Source organism: Rattus norvegicus, chromosome 20 (assembly GCF_021556685.1).
Source record: "Rattus norvegicus strain SHRSP/BbbUtx chromosome 20, alternate assembly SHRSP_T2T, whole genome shotgun sequence".
In the NCBI taxonomy this organism is placed as follows: Eukaryota; Metazoa; Chordata; class Mammalia; order Rodentia; family Muridae; genus Rattus; species Rattus norvegicus.
The window spans coordinates 8,432,859-8,451,953 of NC_141553.1; the positions used below are offsets into that span (position 1 = coordinate 8,432,859).

The window sequence follows — 19,095 nt, forward strand, 5'->3', positions numbered from 1 at the left end:
TGTCCTCTGACCACACACATGCTATGGCAACACACACACACACACACTCACACACACTCACTTCTAAGTTAGTGTTCCTCTCTGTAAGAGGCCCTGTGCTCAAGCTTAATGGACACTTGGTAACTCCTGGTGTCCTTCTGTGTGCTGTGGATATATGTATGGTCTTACAGAGCCTCCAAGATGGTGATAGAAAAATGAGGGTGTTTCACGAGAGCATTTGTCAACACAACGGTGTGCGCGTGTGTGTGTGTGTGTGTGTGTGTGTGTGTGTGTGTGTGTGTGTGTGCGCGCGCGCGCACGCGTGCGTGTGTGAGCGTCCTCTAGAAGTAGGAAATACCAGCACGATGGAATTAAGTCCCAGAGGCACCCACGCACTTGACTCACCTTCCTCCATCCATGCACCAAGTCTGATGCCAACGCTCAGGGAGTCCACCCTTCTGCAGAGCAGGGGGCTCTGACCCAGGTTCCTGTGAATGTGTAGACAGCTCACCGAGCGTCTGTAACCAGAATTTCTCTAGGCTGTTCCTGGGTTGTGCTGGGTATATTATAGCTTATTGATCAGATGTCCTAAGTCTTTTTTTAAAAAAATCTAATAATGAACGCCAAGGAAACTGAGGTACACTGTGCTGGAGCGAGAAACAGCCCAGTCGGTGCTCTGAGATCCCTGGGAGTTCTGAGACACTCAAACAGAAGAGCAGGCTTGCCCCCGTGTTCCTCTCGGGCCTGAAGAACCCCACGGCAGGCGGGGGTCCCTACGCCCCTCTCTCCGTTTTTAGACCAGGCCTCTGGATTTTCCTCATCTTCTGTTTTGCAGAAGAGGATGTGGAGAACTTCGACGTGACCAACCTGTCTCAGGACATGCTGCGGAGCATTGAGGCCGACAGCTTCTGGTGCATGAGCAAGCTCCTGGATGGGATCCAGGTGAGCCGCCCACCCTCTGGCCGGGCTCAGTTACTCCCTACTGTCCTTCCGTGTGAGGGGACCCCCCACCCCACCCCCGCCAGAGCTCCCCTGCCTGTCTATTAGCTTCATGCCACAGTGCTCTAGCAGTCATCAGAGAGGACCCCTCCCCGCTGCTGTGTACCCAGATCCTGGGGGTCAAGCCCAGCGCAGGCTCCTCCAGCCTTTCGCCACATGCTGCCGTTCTAGGAATCCTTTGTTTCCAAACACAGTTACTGGCTGTTAGCATTGGTGAACTTTGAAAATATGTTTCTACCACACACACACACACACACACACACACACACACGTATTTTAGATATTTTACTTATTTTTATTTTATGGACATTGGTGTTTTGCCTGCATGTGTATCAGTTTATGTGAAGGTATTGAGTCCCCTGAAACCAGAGTTACAGACAGTTGTGAGCCACCATGTGGCTGCTGGGAATTGAACTCAGGTCCTCTTGGAAAAGCAGCCAGTGCTCTTAACCACTGTTAATCTCTCCAACCCGTTTATGTTATTTTTAACCCCGTGTGCGGGTGTATGCACATGCGTGCAGCTGTTCGTGGATCACTGGGGTCTGGAGTCTCGGGTAGTTTCGAGCCACTAGGAACCATAGGGGGTCCTCTGGAGGAGCATACGCACTCTTGACCACTGTGCCACCTCTCTAGCCCCCGGCATACTTTTAAATATGCTTCAGGGACGGTGGGGATGGCACTGAGGAGATGCCAGGGTCTCAAGAAGCAAGGTGAACTGTGTGTGAGGAATGATACCTGACATCTCCCTGGTCTGTGTAACACACACACGTGCATGCATGCACGCGCGCACACACACACACACAGATACACATATATACACACATACATATGCACACACACATACTCGCGCACACACATACACATATACACACATACTCGTACACACACATACATATGCACACATATATACTCGCGCACACACATACACATACACACACACATACTCGTACACACACATACACACACATACACACACTCGCACACACACACTCACCAGCAGTAACGACAGAGTAGCCTAAGTCTCTCTGAGCTCTATTTAGCTGTGGCTGGTTTGGACACTGCTCACCCCAGGCTCTGTGTCCTTCGCAGGATAATTACACGTTTGCACAACCAGGGATCCAGAAGAAGGTCAAAGCGCTGGAAGAGCTCGTCAGCCGGATCGATGGTAGGTCAAGAGGACAGAACTCCTCCAGCAGTAGCCCAGTGCGGTCCCCACCTAAGCTGTGACACTTGGTCCTCCCTGCTCCCTCCCCAGCCTGTCCTTGTAGTGATGCTGCCTTGGCAATGCTATCTTCACGGCTCAGCAGGAAGGCTGTGAGCTCCCTCCAGGTCTGTCTACCTCATTCTGTCACCAAGCTCTCAGTTCCCCGACAGCTCTGCCCCAGTCACTCCCCTCCCCTTCCCAGTCCGCAGCCCAGGTCCAGCCATTTGCTCTCGACACCTTCCTCCCAGAAGGACTTACATTCTCTTGCTTGTTGTGTTTTCAAACCATCATCCTGTGAGGGTTTCCCAGCAGTGTTCTGGCCGTGCCCTTCTGTTCCAGAGCTGCCAGTGACTTCCCCTTCATTGCCTTTTGTATCCAGTTTGTGAGTTGACCTTGCCCGTCATGTAGTAACATACTGATCCCTGGCTTGACACAGGCTCCCGAGTCTGGCTGACACCCTAGTGGGACTTTGAACACCCCTCTGGGACCTGGGGGGGCTCCCTGGGAGGCAGAGATCTGGGGAGAGCCGGTGCTTACAGGAGTGGAGCGTCCCAGCTCTGGTCAGGCCCTAGGAAGACCTTAGAAAGCCCTAGTGATGGGGCTGGGGATTTAGCTCAGTGGTAGAGCGCTTACCTAGGAAGCGCAAGGCCCTGGGTTTGGTCCCCAGCTCCAAAAAAAAGAACCAAAAAAAAAAAAAAAAAAAAAAAGAAAGCCCTAGTGACAAGGACACTGTGGCCAGAGAGACGGACAGAGGAGGTTGGGAGTTAATCTTCCCTGCAGTGTGGACCTAGCAGGGGCCCTGTGACCAGAGATCCTGTAGGCCAGTGAGTGCCTTCAAGACTGCACCAAACATTGGTGTCCTCCCCCCTCTGCTGTGGGACTTCCTGTCCCATCCCTCCTTCCCCTGCACAGTTGGGTCTCTCACTTTCCCAGGTTCTCTTGGTCGTGGGAACATCCTTGGTTTGTCTTGGCTCCCTCATCTTTCCACGACCTAGGGCCTTGGTGCTCTCCCTCACGTGCCCCTCACAGTAGTTCTGTGCGTGGTAAATGGATCGTTCTCCCTCTGGGCCTTACACTCTGCCCAGCCGCCAGCGCCATACTGGGCTGTCATTCCCCTGAGCCTTGTATAGGGTGCATGCTGTCCTCTTGGGGAACTCAACGGTCCCCAGGGCTGGTCATCAGGTGGATTCCAGATGGCACAGACAGTGGTTTCTTCTGCTGTCTACCTCCCTTTTCTTTTTCTGGCCTAGGTAAATAAAGGCATGAAGATTAAAAATAGTGGGGTTTTTAAAAAATGTGTACACTGGGCTGTGGAGCTGATACATTGGGCTAGGATGCTTCCTCCCAAGCCTGCCAACCTGATCATCATGGTAGACAGAGCACACGGACTACTGCAAGCTGTCCTCTGACCTCCACAAGACTACACACACACACACACACACACACACACACACACACACACACACACACCCCTCGCACCACACACACACCACACACACACACACACCACACACACACAAACATACACCCTCACACCACACACACACCCCTCACACCACACACACAACACACACACACACACACTCCTCACACACCACACACACACCACACACACATACACACACACACATACCACACCACACATACACACCACACACACACATACACACACCCTCACACCACACACACACACCTCTCACACCACACACACACACACCACACACACACCTCACACCACACACACACACCACACACACACTCCTCACACCACACACACACCACACACATATACCTCACACCACACACACACACATATACACACCCCTCACACCACACACACACACATACACATACACACACACACCACATACACATACACACACACACCACACACACACCACATACACATACACACACACACATACACACACCCTCACACCACACACACACCACACACAGACACACACACACACACGCACACACACCACACACATACACACACACCACACACATATACACACCACACACACACCACACACACACACCACACACACACATATACACACACCACACACACACACACTCCTCACACCACACACACACACACACACACCACACACACATACACACACATACACACACATACCACACACACACACATGCACACACCCTCATACCACATACACACACTCCTCACACCACACATACACACACACCACACACACATACACACCACACACACACACCACACACACATACACCACACACACATACACACACCCTCACACCACACACACACACCTCTCATACCACACACACACCACACACACATACACACCACACACACACACACCACACACCACACACACATACACCACACACACATACACACACCCTCACACCACACACACACACACACACATACAAACACCCCTCACACACCACACACACACACACACCCCTCACACACACACACATACAAACACCCCTCACACACCACACACACACACACACACACCCCTCACACACCCCCCCACACTATATAGATGTGCAGCACACTCTTGTACCTTATGCACTTTCTCATTACAAAGACCGTACAACAGCAACAACCCCACAGCTGTTCACAGCCCCCAGGCCTTAGATTCCAGCCCCTAAGCAACCATTGCTCCTCTTGAAGCCCTGGACTGAGCCGTCAGACACTATTTTACAGATCGGCTTTCTCAGTTTTCCTCCCCAGAGTCCTCTGAAGTGTGAGGGGTTATCCTCAATAAAACTCGAAAGGAAAAAAGTTATTGGGGAGGGGTACACACACGCCACCACGTGGAAGGGGGAGTCAGGACAACACCCAGGAGTCCATTACCTCTTTCAGTCAGATGGGTTCCAGGGGTCAGGTCATCAGGCTTGGTGGCCGATGCCTTTACTCATTGAGCCGTCTTGCTGGCCTCTGATTGTCCCATTTTATAAATGAGAAGATGGTGATTTAAAACCGTGCCATCAGCGGGGCTGGAGTGGTGGCTCGTGGGTCACAAGCCCCTTGCTGCTCTTCCAGAGGACCCACGTTCAGTTCTGAGCGCCCACATGGCGTGGCTCACAGCTGTCTGTAACTCCTGGGACTCTGATGCCTCTGATACTCTTGTGCACACGCCCACACGCAGACACACGCCTACATGTCATTCAGTACAAATGCATCTTAAAGCATCAGGAACAAAAACCCATCGAGCCTTAGTCTCCAAGCCCTCATGCAGGATAGGGGACCAGGCCAGGCCAACTGGCTCAGGACGATACACAGGGCAGGAGCCAAGTGGCAGGTGGCAGCCAGTTTCAACCGAATTTGCAGAATAATCTCCTGGTGAGTCCCCTCCTACAAGAAAGAAGCCACCTCTGCTGGCCACCTGTCAGGGATGCTGAAGGGAGCTGGCCAAGGTGGCCTCCAGGGTTCCTGGCCTTGCCCTGTAGAGTAATTAGGCTCCGCAGCCAAGTTTACCTCATGTCTTCATGGCCAGTGCAGCCCCCGGATGACAGCGGGCACCTGGGAATGGCTTGGTGGATGATGGCGTGCCATGCACCACGCCGTGCACCACGTGCTGACCTCAGCCACAAGCAGGACTGAGATGTTGGGATCCAAGGTCAGCCCACCGGGGAGGGGCTGGTAAGAAACAGAGCCCGCTCCTGGCCGTGCTGGTGGCTCCTGACCTGGTGCCACTTTCAGAGCAGGTACACAGTCACTTCAGGAGGTATGAGGTGGAGTACCTGCAGTTTGCCTTCCGGTGGATGAACAACCTGCTGATGCGGGAGCTTCCCCTGCGCTGCACCATCCGCCTGTGGGATACCTACCAGGTATGGAGGGGCCCCTGCCTTTCAGCCAGCCCTGCTGGGCCCGACACCCTGTGCAGCCTCTCTGCCCACCTTCATCCTGTGTCTGCTGAGGCCTTTGGAAGTCTCATAAGCCCATCTCTGTCACATAAGGGGTTTTAGCCAGGCTTTCCACCGTGCAGGTAGCTGGGAAGGGAGAGGCTCACAGTGGGGGCTCGGAGGCCTGCCTGACTCTTCTTTTCTTTCTCAGTCTGAGCCAGAAGGCTTCTCGCACTTCCATCTCTACGTGTGCGCCGCCTTCTTGATCAAGTGGAGGAAGGAGATTTTGGATGAGGAAGACTTTCAGGTAAGTGGGCAGAGGTGCGGCTGCGGACGCTCGCCTGGGCCCTAGGGTCTTCCCAGTGGGAAGGGTCTTTGTGCAGGAAGGGCTGCAGAGTGGCTGCAGAGTGGCTGTGCAGATCCCTCATTCACTCACTGACAGGTGTTGATTGCAGCCTGCTCTGTGAGTCACCATGGAGGCCTAGGACATCCTGGGAAGTGAAACAGGCAGAGGGCCGTTCTCACACAGCCCCCGTGCTGAGGGAAGACAGGCAGTAGACAAAGGCGCAGGGGCCTACAGAGACGCTGGGGATAAGTACACACTGCGCAAGGCCCAGCAACCTCTGCGGGAGGGGAGGCTGCAGCTTCACCCGAAGCAGTCAGGATGAGCTCACCAAAGGCCTGAGGAGGGTCATGGAACAGGCCACGTGGCTTCTAGGGCAGAGGGGATGACTGGCCCAGAGGCTTTAAGTCAGCCCGGCTGAGGGGTTGTGAAGCAGGCAGCAGTGGAAGAGCAGAGCCAGCTAAGGCAGAGGCAGGAAGTGGCTGTGAGCACCATGGTCGTTCCCGGCAGGCCTTAGGCATGGAGTGGATATACTCTTAAAGACTACTCTGCTTCTCCGAGGGGCTTGGGCATGGGCAGTGATAGCAGAGGCGTGCGTGGCCATGTTTGGGGTCTTTTGTACCTATGGTCTGGGATTCTATGATGGACTGTGACAGAGAGAGATGGACCAGAATGACCCCTGGATAGAGGCTGAGGGGCAGGTGTGTAGGGAAACCAGGGCTTTGGTGCTGAGAATTCTGAATTTGAAATGTCAGCCGGGTGTGCTATACACTGTAATCCCAGCTTTCAGGGAAGTTTGAGGGAGAGGTTAGGGGTTCAAGTATACCTTTAGCTATGTTGCAAGTTTGAGGCCAGCCTGGGCTACAGAAGAGGAAGAGCTTTATGCCCACAAACGGAGATGACTGTACAGATAAATGTACAAAGGTTCGTGCTGTGGTCCAGCTTCTAGGAGACAGGGTGGACTAAACACATGAACTTAGAAGCCTTGGATTAGGGGTAGGGGAGACGGCTCAGTAGTAAGACGCCGTTTGCAAAAGCAGGTGGGGCCTGGTTTGCCAGGCCTGAGCCCTGGGAGTGCAGGGCATCTGAGTGGGCAGCTGGAGGCCTGGGAAACCCACTGGCTGCAAGTTCAGGTCCTAGAGGAAGCAGATAAGCAAGTGGGACTCTCGGGGAGGGATTATGCAAGAACCCGTGAGGGCTGAAATGTCCACAACGCTTATTGTAGTGCTGGGAATTAGGCCTCCCTTGTGAGGAAAGTATACTACCCTAGGAGCTGGGTTGTGGGGAGACCTTGGGTTTATCTAAGAGGTGAGTTTTTGCCCCTTCCCCCCATGTCAGCAGCCTTGGTCCTAAAGTCTGGCTCTGCGTCTCAGCCCTGGCCTGCACTGCTCACTCTCTGGGAATGGAAGGGGCATCAACTTTTGGTCCCAACCCAACAGGGAGTCAGACTCCACTGTTAAGCACCAAGCTCACAGCATTAAGGTGGATTTCAGTTCTCCTGAGCCAGGACTAACCCTGGAACAGCAGACAAGGCCAACCCTGCAGGCAGCCACGGCTTCTGGTCCTGACCCTTTGGCAGAGTGCACCATCGAGGCAGGCCATGGAGGCGGGATTGGGGGAAGACTTCCCAAAGGTAGTTGATATCAAACGGGAAGCCCTGAATTCTGTGCCCCTGGGAAACTGGCAACCCTCCTGTGGGCAGTGATGCACCAGCTACTGGGATGGGGGAAACATCTCCAAAATCCAGAAATCCAGAAGTGTGCTAGCTTTGCCAGACCACGGCAGGTGACAGATGGCCCCCCCACCGCCTGAGCAGCTCTTAGCTCTGTCTTCACCTGCACCCAGGCAAAGGCTGGTCGCTCTGCTGCGGGAAACTCTAGCTGCTCTTTGCTGATCTGGAGGAGCAGGGGCATGGTGCCCAAGGCTAGGGATCACGGTCTCTTCAATGCATAAAAGAGATGAATAGGAGAGGCAGTGGGGTTTCTGTGTCTTGGGAAAGCTTTCGGTTCTGCCCTACACAAGAGTTTTGGAGATGCTCTCTATAGTGTCGCTCTTAGAGGAGAAAGAGTCAAGGCTTTGTTATCTATTTATAGATAGGGTCTCATGTAGCCCAGGCTGGCCTCGAACCGACCATGTAGCTGAGGATGACCCTGAACTTTTTTTTTTTTTTAAAGGTTTATTTTATTTATTATATATATATAAGAACACTGTAGCTGTCTTCAGATACACCAGAAGGGGGCATCAGATCTCTTTACAGATGGTTGTGAGCCACCATGTGGTTGCTGGGAATTGAACTCATGACCTCTGGAAGAGCAGTCGGGTGCTCTTAACCACTGAGCCATCTCTCCAGCCCCGACCCTGAACTTTTTATCCTCCTTCCACCTCCCACCCCCAAAACTCGCAGAGTGCAGAAGTGTGGGTGTGTACCGGCAGGCTTGGGCTGGTCAGAGTTCTTTTTTTTTTTTTTTGGTTCTTTTTTTCGGAGCTGGGGACCGAACCCAGGGCCTTGTGCTTCCTAGGCAAGCGCTCTACCACTGAGCTAAATCCCCAACCCCCTGGTCAGAGTTCTTAAAGTGAGACAGTGCAAGGCCACGAGTATCTTAGGCCTCAGCCACAGAGCGGTGCAAACAAATCCGTCCTCGACTCAAGGATGCCATTGTGGACCGTTGCCTAAGTGCAGGTCCTATGTAGACTCTTGGTAAGGGGCCAGTTTGAACCCTGCTCTGACAGATTAGGGAGCCCTGGGATCAGAGGATGCTCATGAGAAAGGCCGATGCTCCAGGCTGTAAACAGAAGCAGCCACTAAGGGATCCAGAAGCCCCCAGGAGATCCCCAAGTGCACTGGGCAGAACCATTGGGCTCTTTGACTCAGGAAGTCACAGACAGGGTGGATATGAAAGACCACACTTGGCCCTTGTGGGGTGGATGCTCTCATTACGATGTGCTTACCTGGTCAGAAGGTTTGCGACACAGCCGGGTCCACCTGACGTCCACAGAGAACACTGAACAGTGCGAGTGAATCTGCACACGATGTCTGAGTTAATCAGATATGATTTTAAATCCATTTGCTGTTAATTCCTTCCTCAGAAATGTTGTTGTTGTTGTCGTCGCTGTTGTTTGAAACAGGGTTTCTCTGTGCAGGACAGGGCTATCCTGGAACACACTCTGTAGACCAGGCTGGCCTCAAACTCAGAGATCCACCTGCAGAGACCTCCTGAGTACTAGGATTAAAGGCGTGAGGAGCCACCACCCAGCGAGATTTAGTATTTTTAAGTTTTTTGTTTGGCTTATTTTTATGTATGTGTCTTGCCAGCACATATGTGTGTGCCACGTGTGTGCCCAGTGCCTGTGATGTCCTGGGGCCTCCCTCATCTGTGGCAGCAGTTCCCTCTCCGCCCGCTTGGTTTCCTTTCCTTGGAGATGATCGGGTCCCATCGTGCCTAAGCCTGGCCCTGTTCTGCAGCCCGGGCCCCTGGCGTTCTTCACTAAAAGGACATGGGGCTTCCCCTAGTGCTTGTCCTACAGACAGGCTCACCCTGTGCGGGTTCACCTGACTCCGAACTCTGCTTTAGGAACCGTTCTGTAGACAATCTTCAGCGTCATTCTGGCAGTGTCTCTCCATCCCCCTGGCTAAGCACACCTGACTTGTGACTAGCGCCTCTGCCCCTTGGCCATGGTCATTCCGTTTCTGCATCTTTATCTGAAGACTGGTTCCCACTTTTTCAGACAGGGAACCGGCAGGGGTGGAGAGCTGCAGTTCCAGTCTCTGCCACCAGGTGGCAGAGCGGCTCTTCACAGCCAATACTCTTTCCATGAGAGAGGAGGGAAAAGGAAGGGGTGCTAGACTAGGGATAGAATTTATTCAGAAGTGCCTGGAAAGCATCTACTAAAGCTAGAGTTAGAGGTCAGAATGGCTCCCATCGCAGAAAATGTGTCCTACTTTCGAGCTGGGCCACTCTTGTTGGTTGGTTTTGTTTACAGGTTGCACAAAAGCATAGAATCATTATAGAAATACTAGAATTTTCCAGTAAGAAGGGGTGTGGAAGAGAGCAGCAGGTAAAGGTAAGCCTGACAGCCTGAGTTCAAACTCCGGTGTCCACATGGTAGAAGGAGAGAACCTAGTCCTGAAGGGTGCCCTCTGACCTCCACAGTCTACGCACAAGCACACATCCCACGGAGAACAAGCAAAGCCAAAGAAGGTTACAGCGTGGTGGGTGTCTCTTCATGAAGGCTTGGCTGGCCTGGAACTCCCTCTGTAGACCAGGCTGACCTTGAACTCACAGAGATCCACCTGGGGGCGGGAAGGGATTAAAGGCATGCACTACCACACTTGGCTTTACTCTTTAAAAATTTATTATGTTATGTGTATGAGTGTTTTGCCTGCATGTCTGTCTTGCACCACGTGTGTGCCTGGAACCTGTTGGAGGCCAGGAGAGGGCGTTGGATCCCAGGAACTGGAATTGTATGGTTTTAAGCCTCTCCTTCTGTGGGTAGTGGACTGGAACCCAGATCTGGGAGAGTAGCCAGGGTCTCTGAGCACGTCTCCAGCCCACCTTGTCTCTTGAGGCAGGCTCTTCCACTGAGAAGGGGTTCACCATATCGGTGAGGCTGGTTGGCCAGCAAGGCCCAGGAATTATCCTGTCTCCAACTCCTGCAGTCCTGGGACTCCTGCTCCTCACCGGAGCACTTTACCAGCTGAGCTCTCCCGCTAGCCCCAGGACAGATCTTTTTGTGAATGTGAGTCCACTGTAGCTGTCTTCAGACACACGAGAAGAGGGCATCAGATCCCATTACAGATGGTTGTGAGCCACCATGTGGTTGCTGGGATTTGAACTCAGGACCTCTGGAAGAGCAGTCAGTGCCCCTAACCCCTGAGTCATCTCTCCAGCCCCCAGGATGAATCTTTTTACAATTAAAAAGATAAGAACAAATATCCCAACTCTGAAAAAGCAAAATGAATGAATGAATGAATGAATGAATGAATGAATGAAAGAAATATAAGGAAACAAAACAACAAAGTACAGCTGAGAAGCAGACATAGGGACAGGATGACAGTGCTGCAAGAGCGGGCCTGGGCGGCCGGAAGCAGGTGGTGACTTCCTCTCTGTACCGTCTTCATCCTCGGCTCCCAGCATGTGAAGAGGCCGAGTTAGTGTCTCAGAGATCTCTCTGTGAGGGTTTCAGACTTCCTGAACTAAACAAGGGGCCCAGGGCTACATGATTCTTAGGAGGCCGAAGGCTGGACTTCGGGGCTTGCATGGTCCTGGAGGAGGTACCTCCCCAGCCACAGACTGCAGGGATGAAAGGCCTTCCTTGCCTTGCAGGGCCTCCTCATGCTGCTGCAGAACCTGCCTACGATCCACTGGGGCAACGAGGAGATCGGGCTGCTGCTGGCTGAGGCCTACAGACTCAAGTACATGTTTGCGGACGCCCCCAACCACTACCGCCGATAGGTGCTGTCTCTCCTGGGGACCCAGACTGCCCCCATCTCTGATGGCAATTTCATCACTGTGGCCACCGTGCAAGCCGTGGACCCCGGCCAGGAACCACTCCTGCTGTACAAAGCTCGCCCCCCCACCGCAGCCACCACCACCACCACCACCCAGGTCTTAACTTCCCAGCATCCGTCACTTTGTCTCGGGATGTCTATCTGGGACCACTGTCAGTATTCTGTGCCGTGTGGATGGGCCGGGCTCTGGGAGAGGGCAGAGGGAAAGGGAGAGTTCTCTTTCCCTGGAAGACACTGGACAAAAGAAGGGGAGGCCCTGGGTCTGCCCCCCATTGTCCATACTCACCTGCCAGCTCTGCCCAGGAACCAGCTGGTGATGTTTTCTTTTACTTTCTTTTTTTAAACAAGGAAAACACACATTTTCTAATATGCCCAAGGCATAGGGTGTTAGGCTCTGTGCTGTTGCTTCTGTGACTCAGATTGATCTGGTCACTGGTCAGAGACACTTTGTTTTCAGAACACTCCCTGCTCTGCCTTTTTCCCTCACTTCTCCTCCTCCTCCTGTCCCAGCTGAGCCAGTGACCCAGTGAGTGAGCCCTTCCTCCTCAGGCAGAGGAGAGCCGCGTTCATCATCCTGAGGAGAGGCCTGCACTCAAGGGCTGGGAAGTACGTTTGTCCTTTCCTCATTGGTTATCTGTTCCCGTGTGTGTGTGTGTGTGTGTGTGTGTGTGTGTGTGTGTGTGTGTGTGTGTGTTTGTGTATATGTGAGTGTGGGTATGTATATGTGTGCATGTGCGTGCGTGCACATGACTGTTTGTGAGTGTGCTAGTGTGTGTGTACAAGCCCATCAGCATTTTGTCACATGTCTGAATTTGTGTCCAGACTAACCCATCAGAACCGGTTGGGAAGGACCCCAAGGACCAAGCGTCTGATGGTCCCTCTCAAGGGACCACAGCAGGGGAGGGAGAAAGGGGGTTGTTTTGTTCTGTTTTAACCACCTTTTTGAACCATTTTTCCAGGGCGAAGCCCTCCAAGATATTATGTATAAATTGTGTCATTATGTATATGGGTAAAGGTGTACAAATCTATGTCCTCTTTGCAGCAGATATGATTTTATATTTATAGCGTGCGTTGACAAGTGAAAGCAAGCTAGGCCTTTAGCACAGGTGGCTTAAGGGAGGGGTGGGGCCAGGTAGAGGTGACTGGAGGGTGTGGCCAGCAGATGGTCATCAGTCAGTGTCTCCGCCTTCTTTCTCTTCCCTTACTCCCCACCCCTCCGCTGGCCTCTGAGGAAGATCTGCTCTGTCATCCGTTGCAGAGCTCCGCTTTCCTCACCCCTCTCCCCACCCCAGGAAGGACGAGTCAGAGGCCTCCCTCAGGTTTTGTGGCCCCAGCCTTGATCTTCTCAATGTAAGTCAGCACTGTGGTCAGGACAGCGCTGGCTGACAAGTCGGTGCCAAGAGAAGGGGTCCCTGTATGTCCCCAAGGCCGGGAGCTCTTCCTGGAAAGTGGCATTAAGTGTCCCCTACTACCACCATCACACCCCGCAGCTCAGGAGATGGAGGCCCCGGGCCAGAGTTTCCGTGTTTGGTGGTGGAGGAGGGGGAGGATGGAAGCCAGGAGCCATCGTCCCCTGGGGTGCCAGGCAGTGTTTCCAGGGTGACACCCCGAAGTTCACTTCCTGTGTCACTCCACCTCAGGCCACACCTCACCCCTGTGGCTCCCTCAGCCAGGCTGTTTCTCAGGCGTTCTTCCCATCCCCCACCTGCCCCCTGTGCCTCAGTAGCCTCCTCTTTCACAGGCGAGGACTCGAGACCCCCCCTCCAGCAGACTGAGTAAAGACAGACTTGTGTTCCCAAGTGGTGGTTTTATTTTTTTAGTTTTATGTTTGTATGGGAAATTGTGGATAAAGTGAATGGACTGTAAATAAATGGTGTTTCCTCCTCCATCATGAGCTTCTGTTTTGAGTTCATGGAGCCTGCTGTGAAGTGGCTTTTTGTTTCCTGGTTTCGTTTTCTTGTTTGTTTGTTTGTTTGCTGGTACTTGTAAGTATGGGGTGGGGGTTGTCAAGGGCTAGAGAAATAGCTCAGTGGTTGAGTGCCTACTGTACTTCCCAGCACCCACATCCATAGACAGACAGACTCATGTAGCATATATTCACAGACAGACAGACTCGTTTAGCCTATATTCATAGACAGACAGACTCATGTAACATACATTCTTAGAGAAACATGCATACATAAATAAAATCTTAAGAAAAAAATGAGTCAAGCCTTGTATAGGACAGCAGCATTCGCAGGGGACACGAACAGAGGCCGAGTCCCTACACCAGGCAGAAGACTGTGTGCGGAGTGAAGTACCCTGCTTCCTCAGCTGCTATTCGGCAGAGCTCCTGGTCTCACATGACCACACGGTGACAAAGGAGGTAAGAGGGTGAACTTAGACTTCTTGCTAGAGGAAAAGCTCAGGAGAGTCGGGTGAGCCTATAAGCCCTACCACCTGAACCCACTGAATCCCAAAAGCTATTCAGAGTCAGACCTGGTTAGTCCCTAAAGTAAAACCTTCATCGCTCAGTTCTGAATGAAAGACAGGGTCTTCTGTAACCCAGCCTGGCCCCAGACCCACTAAGTAGCTGAGGATAGCTTGGAGCACCTGATCCTCCTCCTCCCCCTCCCCCTCCCCTCCCCCTCCTCCTCTTCTCCCTTTCCCTTCCCCCTCCCCCTCCCTCTTCCTCCTCTCCCTCCTCCCTCTCCCCCTCCTCCTCCTCCTCAGCTTCCCAAATGCTGAAGTTACAGGCATGCACCCATTGTTCATAAAGGAAACTAGCCCAGAGCCAAGGACAACAGCAGGGTCAGGAACCATGCGGGCTCTTCCCCCAGTTTGCCTGGTTAGTGTCTCCAGCCACCACAGGGAGCGAAGGTGTGTGTGGAACTGACATTCCCCACACCGTTGACCACTGGCAACCTGCCTTCAGTAGGACCTTTTGGTGATTGATCATAGTTTTTAAATTTTTTTTGTAATTAAAAAATGTTTTTTTTGGGGGGGGGGTTGGGGATTTAGCTCAGTGGTAGAGTGCTTGCTTAGCAAGCGCAAGGCCCTGGGTTTGGTCCCCAGCTCTGAAAAAAAGAAAAGAAAAAAAAATGTTTTTACTCATTTTTATGTGTGTGTCTGTGTCTGCCATACATGTAAGTGCCCTCTGAGGCCAAAAGAGGGCATCCGATCCCCTGGAGCTGTCTGGTACGGGTGTTGGGAAGTGGACTTGGGTCCAGCAGAGGAGCAATGAGCACTCTTCATCCCTGAGCCATCTCTCCAGCCCACCAGTTGTATGTCTTAAGGAAACTTCCAGAAAGCTGCCCCACACTATTACCCCCTACAGCTCAGGAGGCAGAATAGAGTCTATGATAGCTCACACCCAAGTTACAGGGAGGTTGGAGGATTAGCCTTCTTGAGGCAGCCATCTGCCGAGGGTCTGCCACAGTGGAGGACGAAAAACAACCCCAAGTATTAGGGTTCAATAGGAATATTTGTGCTGGACAGCAGTGGACCTCTGAGCTCCACCCGCCTGGTCTACTGAGTTCCAGGACGGCCACAGCTATAGAGAGACACTGTCTCTGTCACAAAAACAAAACAAAAAAGGCCAAACAGAAAAACACTCAAATACAACAACAAAAAGAATGTTCACAAAGAAGACTTTATCAGAACCACACGAAGATAATGTAACCTCAAGATCCGATTGACCTCAAAATTAAATTTAGAGCTTAACTTTTATTAAAAAAAAAAAAAAAAAAATGGGCATTTTCTCTGCTTGATACAATTTAACCAAGTGATCCAGTGATTCGGAATAACAGATTTCTAAACGGGTGTGTAATTGAAAAATCTCTAGTCTTCGTTTATGGAGAGAATGAAATCTCTTCCCAATATCTTTGACTCGGACAAGAGAGTGGGGCTGGAGGGTTACGGGAGCTCCCTGACCTTACAGAAGGCCTGGATTCGGCTCACGATTGCTTGCAGTTTTAGCTCCAGGGGATCTGGTGCCTTTGTAGGTCTCTGAGAATCCCCTCTTATGTTATAGTCCCTGTGGGTCTCAGGCATTGGGATAGCAGCAGCCCTGGACTCTGGGACCCTTGGCCTTGAAGGCTGAAGGCTCTGGAACTCTTCTGGAACCTGCTGAGGTCTGCATGTTGTCTGCCCTGAGCCGGTACCAGCCTCTCTCCTTTCTCCCATCCTTGGGCAGGAGTTGCCAGGCCACTCTCCAGTCTCTGTCTTTCCTTGAGATAGCCATAACTGTAACTCATTCTTCCTTCCCTTTCCTCCCATCCTCTGTTCTTCCCTCCTCCCTCCCCTCCTCCCTCCCTCCCTCTCCTTCCCTTCCTCCCTCTTTCCCTCCCTCTCTTTCCTTCCCTCCCTCCCCTTATTCCCTCCTTCCCTCTCTTTCCTTCCCTCCCTCTCTCTCTCCCTCCCTCTCTCCTCCCTCCCTTTCCTTCCCTCTCTCCTTCCCTCCCTCTTTTCTTCTCTCTTTCTCTCCCTCTCTCCTTCCCTCTTTCCCTCTTTCCCTCTCTCTCCTTCCCTCCCTCTCTCCTTCCTTCCCTCTTTCCCTCCCTCTCTTCTTCTTTCCCTCTCTCTCTCCTTCCTTCCCTCTTTTCCTCCCTCCCTCCTTCCCTTTTTCCCTCCCTCTCTCCTTCCTTCCCTCCCTTCCTTTCCCCCTCCCTTTTCCTTCCCTTCCTCTCCCTTCTCCCCTATTTTCTTTTCCCCTTCCTCATCTCTACCCGTCCCCCACACACACACATCTCAATACCAGGGATCAAACCTAAGGTTTTGCGTGTACCATATAAAAACCTTACAAGGGAGCTACACCCAAAGTGACTTCTGCAGTCTCCAGATAGCCCCAGCTCAGGATGATCTAATCCAGCTATTAAATCATGTCATGCCTGCATTTGACATTGACACTGATAACTGTATCACCTGCGAAATAAACAGCTCCAAGCTCGCACTGAAGGGGAGGGAAACAAGGCCGCCATCACCGACTTTGGGTTCTCACTGACCCCTACCCCCACCCCAACCCTTCTTAGTAAAATCCAACGTGCAGTAAAGATTTGAACTTGAAGCTGACCCTTGACAAGCTGATGGATGTCTTGGCCAGGCACCAGCCAGAAAAGGAACGGCATAGTTATATACTGAACGGAGTTCGTTTTAAAATATCCAGCCTAATTATTGATTACAATTACCTCCAGCATGGAAGATACTTGATTCATTATGAGTCCTTACAAGATGAGCTCAGTGCAAGGAGTCAGAAATATCATACGGCTCTGTTTACATGGAGCAGCATTGAATACACAAGTTGTCTGAAGCAGATTCCACACTCACACGCGTGCAAACGCGCACACACCTCTGGTTTTCTAAGACATTTTCCTTCCCAAGGCTCATGCAAGAAGCGCTGGGTGTTGAACCCCAGCACTGTATAAACCAGAGGGGGCCGTGCACACTTGTAACCCTAGCACTTAGAGGAGGAGGGTGGAGGGTCAGAGGTGGAAGGCTATCCTCAGCTACGTATGGAAATCGAAGGCAAGCCTGAGTTACATGAGACTCTGATCTTGGTCTGTCAGTCAGTCAATAAAACAGTTCCCTTTTGAAACCAAAGGCTTCCTTCCCTTCGCCAGAGAAGCACTGATCCTCACCTCAGAGTAAGAGCACTGGAGACAGTGTAGACAGAGCAATTAGTTCAGTCGGTGTCTTTGCAGGGTGTCAGCACAGAGTAAGAGTGCTGAGAGGGGGCAGCTCACAGACTGTGGAGAGCTCCTCCTTCCTTTTCCTCATAAGTGACAGTCACTCCTTTGTGCCGTCTCGGGGCCGGCTTTCCATCACTTCTATTTGTGCTTTTCTCAACAGTAATTGTGAGTGAGTTCATCTCTGTGTTCCGCCTCCTGTTCATTTTCAAGCTCGTCGGAAACACGACCCCGTGGGCGAGCTTGGCTGTTAGAAATCTCCCACTCCAGGCTTCCAGTTTGGGTGGAATGGGAGTGTCCAGCTTAGCAGAGTTTAGGTAGAGGAATAGCGGCGCTAGCAGGCATTAGCAGGGGGTCTAGTGTTTCCCATTCGATTGCAGCTGACCCTAGGCTGGCAGGGGGCACCACTGAAAGGAATGTCAGATTGCATTTCTCATGTTTCAGCTTGAATCTTCTATTTAGAGGCCGGGTGCAGAGGCATAGAAGATAAAGGAGTCAGATTAAAGGTAGATCCAACCAGAATGGAGAGCCCTCAGTCCTAGCTCCCTGCTCCCACCAGACACGCACAGGTTGACTCATCCTGGGAGAGGGAGGAGGATATCACCCTGAAGTCACCCTGCAGTTTCCACAAACCTCAGGTGTCTGCCTGCCTCCTCCCTCCCCCTAGCTCTAGGATAGGTAAATGCAGGCTTCCCTTGTAAAGCTGGCGTGTGAAGCAAGAGAAGAGAACAGAGAAGGCAGGACTCAGACACACACATCAAGACTCCTTTTTTGCCCAGCTCGGTCTTTCAAGAAAAAGCCTCTGTCTCGCCTCCCCCGAGCCCCATGCAGGGAAACCCGATTCACATCATTAGCGGGAGCTGCAACCCAGTGACCCACCCCTGCTCGCAAAAGGGAACGGCTTGGTTTGGGTTTTTCAAAGACATGTCTTGCTCGGATGCAGCTTATAGATTAAAAAGTCTAAAGCTTAAGGAATGTCTTTATAATATTACACAGCTTAAAGAGAGAAAAACCTTATTTTTTATGTCTCTTGTGTAACAGAGGGTAGAAATGTCATAGATGGGGCTGGAGAGATGGCTCAGCGGCTAAGAGCACTGACTGCTCTTCCAGAGGTCCTGAGTTCAAATCCCAGTAACCGCATGGTGGCTCACAACCATCTATGATGAGATCTGATGCCCTCTTCTGGTGTGTCTGAAGACAGCTACAGTGTACTTATATATAATAAATAAATAAATCTTTAAAAAAAAATAGACAAGTACACAGCTCCTCCTTCAAAACCCTGGAATTGGGGTTGGGGATTTAGCTCAGTGGTAGAGCGCTTGCCTAGCAAGCGCAAGGCCCTGGGTTCGGTCCCCAGCTCCGAAAAAAAAAGAAAAAAAAAAAAAACAAAACAGAACAGAAATATGATAAGAATATGTTTTTGTTTTAGTCCCAGGTGTGGGATATGGGGCTGCTCCAGGACGTCCACAGCAGCTGACTGTGATTTGCTTCATGCCCTAGCAGGGGTGTGATTTTTTTTCCCATTGGCAGAGAGTCTCTGTGATTA

General features: G+C 51.8%; 1 protein-coding gene across 2 annotated transcripts in view; it reads left to right on the plus strand.

Annotated features, from left to right (window-relative positions):
• Positions 1–13,774, plus strand: part of Tbc1d22b (TBC1 domain family, member 22B) — a 56,038-nt gene extending 42,264 nt beyond the window's left edge. For both annotated transcript variants that reach the window (XR_015645024.1, NM_001025059.1), the window contains 5 exon segments: positions 815–921; positions 2,068–2,143; positions 5,892–6,019; positions 6,246–6,341; positions 11,702–13,774. Coding sequence is in view for 1 of the 2 variants with exons in the window: in NM_001025059.1 (NP_001020230.1) it covers positions 815–921; positions 2,068–2,143; positions 5,892–6,019; positions 6,246–6,341; positions 11,702–11,830 (536 nt within the window). In the remaining variant the exon portion in view is untranslated.
• Positions 13,775–19,095: the final 5,321 nt, after the last annotated feature.